Here is a 5,595-nt window from a genome sequence, read left to right on the forward strand (position 1 = left end):
TGTGCTTTGCTAAGCTTGTTCTGAGTAGGTGCTTTAGACCGCTGAGCCATCTCACCAGCCCCTAGAATGCTTTCTGATGAAACACAGAAGTTGTGGGCCAGGGAGATAGCTCAGTAGAATAAGTGCTTGTCTGGCAAGCACAAAGTCCTGAGTCCAATCCCCAGTACTGCAAAAAAAAAGAAAAAAGAAAAGAAATTATAAGACATCTTTGGTAAGAAGTGGGACCATTTTTTGTTCTCCTCTTAGGCCTGCTGAAATTTGCAAATGATAAATCTATGACTGGAAATAAGTTTCAAGCTATTTCACTGGGACAGGGACAAGGGCCAATCGCAACCAAAATGATCAAAGCAGCAGTCGAAGAAGGAACTTGGGTTTGCCTGCAGAACTGTCACCTCGCTGTCTCCTGGATGCCCATGTTGGAAAAAATATGCGAAGATTTTTCCCCTGAAATCTGTAACTCATCCTTTAGACTTTGGCTCACAAGCTATCCATCTCCAAAAGTATGTGTTTTTGTTTTTTGTTTTTATAGAGTTCAGTGCACTACTTAGCTGTCTGTTCAATTGTGCGTCTTGAGTTTTTGACACTTTACCCTAGATATTTCTTAAATCTATCTGGAGCCTTCTACTATACCTGCTTTTAAATCCATTAGTATGAATTTAAAATTTTTAGGACCCATAATTGCTATTTTGCATAATACATCCCACTTATTTTGTCTTAGTTCCCAGTCACGATTCTACAGAATGGGGTAAAAATGACAAATGAGCCTCCCACGGGTCTGCGGCTGAACCTTCTCCAGTCCTATCTCACCGATCCAGTGTCTGATGCTCAGTTTTTTAATGGATGCCCAGGAAAAGAGCAGGTAATATTCAGTTTCTGAAGCTCTTAAATTGTGCATTTACTGTGATTCCATAAATGAACATAAAATTGTTATGTACTAATTCTTAAATTTGCTGTATTTCCTAAGGAGACAGAAATTATTCCTGTCTTATTCCTCCTTTTACTCCCCAGTTTCTGGTATGCTAACTACAGGTAGATGTTGAAATAAAGTCTTCAATGAACCAATGTATCTCAGTTTGTAAACCAAAGCTCATTAGTATTTCTTTTTTTTTATTAGTATTTCTGATTGAAACCCAAGAATAGACATTTATTTTTATATGACTTATTCATTCTTTCCACAAATATATGTGTTAAGCACTATCCTAGGACTAAGTACAAAGCAGGGAGAACAGAAGGAGCACATGAAAACCTGCCTCTCTGGGACTTAAATTCTAATGATCAGGTTTTAGTATATCAATGTTTTTTCAGCATATACATCTACAATAATTTTGTTCATGGGATTGCGAACTTCGCGGAGTACCATTAAATACTGCTCATTTTCTCTATCTGAATTTTTACCAGATAAAAAAGAGGAGAAAGTACATACATAGGAGATGCTTTTTTTTTTTTTTTTTTTTTTTTTTTTTTTTTTTGGTACCAGGGATTGAACTCAGGCCCTTGTGCTTGCCAGGCAAGTGCTTATTCTACTGAGCTATCTCCCTGGCCCCTTGGAAACACTAATTCTAGCCATAATTGTTAATATAGGTTAGGATATGAAGCTTGTGCCTGTGAACAAATGAGCTGCATATTATGGAAACACAGCATTAAGATTTACCCAACTACAGTAAAGGAATAAAGGAAAGCTCAGTTCTGAGTGAGAAAAGAGAGAAGCCGAGCCAAGCCCATCCGGCTAGGGATAAACAAAGGAAGTCAGATCCCGCTGCTTAACAATAATGTCTGTGGGCTTCTACTTCTGCACAATATTTTCCTCTATAATTCTGGAAGAAAGCAAGAATATTTTATAGTTTTAGCTGGAGAGATTCATAAAATGGAGAAGGTATAATAGTGTTTGATCCCCCATTCAGAGTTGGAACTTCTGCAAGTAAAGAAGCAGAATTACAAACAGAGTTCAGAGTTCAGATAGTGCATGTAAAAATGATGCTATGTAGCAGGGGTGGTGGCACATGCCTGTAATCCCAGCTTTCAGGAGGCTGAGGCAGGAACTGTTAAGCTCAGGGCCAGCCAGGAAGCACTGTATTATAATACTGAGCACATGATGTTGGTGCCCCAAGTAATGGAATCTGAGTGACACCCAAAGCTAGCACCCCTCCCGTGTATCCGAATTTTATTTTATTTTATTTTATTTTTTATTTATTTGTTTATTTATTTTGTGTGTGTGTGTGTGTGTGTGTGTGTGTGGCCAGCTCAGCCCACCAGGGGGCGGGGCTGGCTGGCATGTGGTACTGGGGGATTGAACCGTGGTCTCTGTGCTTTGCTTAGCTTAGCTTGTTCTAAGTAGGTGCTTTAGACCACTGAGCCATCTCACCAGCCCCGAATTTTATGATAAACAGTGGCCATAGGAAAAGCCTCACCCAGCAGCATCTTCAGCAGTAAAAACAAATGGAGCGTGGGGCACAATAAGAAAAAGAAAGAAAATGCCCTCTGACCCTGGTTCTCAGTGTGAGAAGCCTTGTACAGATGCATCTTTCTGGGCCTTATCCCAGAGTTTCCAATTCAGTAGGCTGGAGTGGGGCTTGAAACTGTACAGTTCTGATTCTCAGGTGAAACTGATGCTGCTGATCCTGCAATCACACAGAAAACCAATGTTTTAGGGTTTCTCTGCAGGTGGCTGGTCCTAAGCATGTATCAGTCTCCCTTAGAAGTTCCCAGAAGAACTGGGATGCCTTTGTTAATTTCTGGAAATTGGGCCCACAGTACTGTGAACTACCATCATCTGTCCATTAAAAAGAAAACATGATCTCTGTGGTCACAGGTTGTGTTTGAGGTTTGGGAAGGAGTTGAGACAGGATCTTCTATACAGTTCAGGCTGGCCTGGAATTTGTGGCAATCGTCTTGCCTCAGCCTCCTGAATGCTCAAATTTCAGGCGTGCACCACCTTGCCCAGCTTCAGGCACAGGTTGCTGATATTTTGGGTATTCCAGTTAATTAGGAGTGATTATAGTCATCAGTTTGTACATCTGCCTCCTGCGCTGTTATATCTTCCAAAAGCAGAGATACACTTTTGTGTCTCTATTTACTAAATAGCCACTAAATACCTAAAAGACATACAAGACACTTTTCTAGGAACTGGTAATATGGCACTAAATGCATCCACATCCAAACACATAAAAATCTGTCTTCATGGGATTTACATTCTGGCGGAGGAAAGATATAGAAGGCAAATTCAGCCCTAATCCCTGCAACCTGCAAGACTTTTTAAAGCTACAGATGTCATTGTCCTATCTGTAATCACTGAAGTGGGGACTGAAGAACTGGTATAAGTAAAGCACGTCACAGACCATGACCACGAAGGATTTTTCCCTGGGATGCAAAGATGCTTTGACATATAAAAAGCCATTCCTGTGATACACAGTAACAACACGGAGGATAAAAAACACACAGTTGTTTCAACAGATGCAGAAAAAGGCTGGTGGTCCATGCCTGTAATCTCAACATGTGGGAGGCCAAAGCAAAAGGATCCTGAGTTTGAGGCCACCCTAGGCTACTACTGAGTTCAGGGTCAACCTATATTACATAGCAAGATCTTATCTCAAAAAAACAAAAGATTGTAGATACAGAACATATTTGACAAAGTTTAATAGTCATGTCTAGACATAGTGGTGCACACTTCTAATCCCAGCAGTGTAGTAGCCTGAGGCAGGAAAATCACAAATTCCAGCCCAGCCCAGGCAGTTTAGTCACCTAGCAATACCCTGTCTCAAAATACAACAATCTTTTTTTTAAAGGTATTTGACATAAGGTCTCACTATGCAGCTCGGATTCATAGCGATCCTCCAGTTTTGGCCTCTCTAGGGATGGGATTTCAGGTGTGTGCTACCACACCTGGTCTCAGTGGCCTGCACAGCACACCCAGGGGCAGGCCCAGCAAGGCACGTGGTGCCAGGAATCAATCCCTGGTCTCCGCGCTTGCCTAAGCAGGCGCTTAGTCCACTGAGCTGTCTCGTCAGCCCAACAGTCTTTTAAAAGGGCTGGGGATGTAGTTGAATGCAAAGTCCCTGGTTTCTATCCCCAGTACTGCTAAATGAAGAATATATAAATAAAATTAATGATAGAATACTCTCAACATATAAAGAATGTCTCAGCTACTTACCTCTCATTGCTGGGACAAAATAACCAACACCCAAAATTAAGGAAGGAAGTTTTTATTTAGCTCACATTTAGTGCAGGTTTCAGTCCATACTCAGCCTGCTCCACGGCACAGCAGCACCTGGCAGTGGGAAGCTGTTCATGGTGGCGGAAAACAGCAAAACATCAAGAGCAAAAAGGGAGGAGCAGCAGCTGCAGCAGCTAGTAGGCTTCTCTCCCCTCCTTATATTGTCTCCAGGCTATCTGCCCAGGGCAGGTGTAGCACTCACACCCTTAGTCCCAGTGTTGGATCTGGAATTGATCACAAATCTAGAAGCCTACCCCAATGACTGTATGAGGCTTTTGGGGGTGGGGGGGACAACTAGACACAAACCATAACAAGGAATAAAAGAAAATTATCTCAAAATTTAAAGGGCCACATATAAAAATCCCACAGATTCTCAGTGGATTAAAGCTCCTGCTGTGCCAGCCCCACCCCTGGAGCACGCTGAGATGGCAATTGAGACTGGGCATGGTGGCGCACACCTGTAATCCCAGCTCTTAGGAGGCTGTAAACAGGCAGATCACTATGAGTTTGATCTAGTAGTGAGACCCTGCACACCCTGTAGACCCTTCCCTAAAAATACAAAAATAAAATAGTACCAAAAAGAATAAAATACTTAGGAATAAGCACTTAGGAGGCTGAGGCAGGAGTATTGGGAGCCAGCCTGAATTACATAGCAAGTCCAGGCCAGCCTGAACCACATCTGAAGCAATGTTGTTATTTGATGTCTAAAAATAACAACAAAACAACATTTAGGAATAAACTTAACTAAGGAGATGGAAGATTTGAACACAGAAAATTACAAAACATTGATCAAAAAACTAAAGACCATTACAGCAACCACTGAAGAACAACAGCCATAGCCCTCTGCTACCCCATAGTCAAGGGCCACAAGGTGACTAAGAATGTGAGCAAACCAAGGCACAGCCGCTGCCGTCACGGCCACATCACCAAACACACCACGTCCTTGTAGGACATGATCCAGGCAGTATGCAGCTTCGCCCCCTATGAGCGGTGCGCCATGGAGCTGCTCAAGGTCTCCAAGGACAAACTCGCCCTCAAGTTCATCAAGAAAAGGGTGGGGACACACATCCATGCCAAAAGGAAACACGAGGAGCTGAGCAATGTGCTGGCCGCCATGAGGACAGTAGCTGCAAAGAAGAACTGCGCCCCTCTGGAATAAAGCTTTGCGGAAAGTTAAAAGAAATAAAAATCTAAAGAAGGGCCAGGGAGATAGCTCAGTAGCATAAGTGCCTGCCTGGCAAGTGCAAGGTCCTAAGTTCAATCCCCGGTACAAAAAATAAAAAACCGGGGCTGGAGAGATGGCTCAGTGGTCTAAAGCACCTACTTAGAACAAGCTTGGCAAAGCATCAGGGACCGCAGTTCAATCCCCCAGCACCACATGCCAG

General features: G+C 42.7%; 1 protein-coding gene across 1 annotated transcript in view; it reads left to right on the forward strand.

Moving 5' to 3' along the window:
• The window catches only part of LOC111816871 (dynein heavy chain 12, axonemal-like), a 72,473-nt gene that overhangs the window by 32,431 nt on the left and 34,447 nt on the right, over window positions 1-5,595 (forward strand). Inside the window, exons 5-6 of the mRNA XM_023715723.1 lie at window positions 247-500; window positions 719-859. Of these exons, the coding sequence (XP_023571491.1) occupies window positions 247-500; window positions 719-859 (395 nt within the window). The remainder of the gene's footprint in view (window positions 1-246; window positions 501-718; window positions 860-5,595) is intronic.

The sequence above is a fragment of the Octodon degus genome, unplaced genomic scaffold, assembly GCF_000260255.1.
Source record: "Octodon degus isolate 3935 unplaced genomic scaffold, OctDeg1.0 scaffold00043, whole genome shotgun sequence".
NCBI classification, from domain to species: domain Eukaryota; kingdom Metazoa; phylum Chordata; class Mammalia; order Rodentia; family Octodontidae; genus Octodon; species Octodon degus.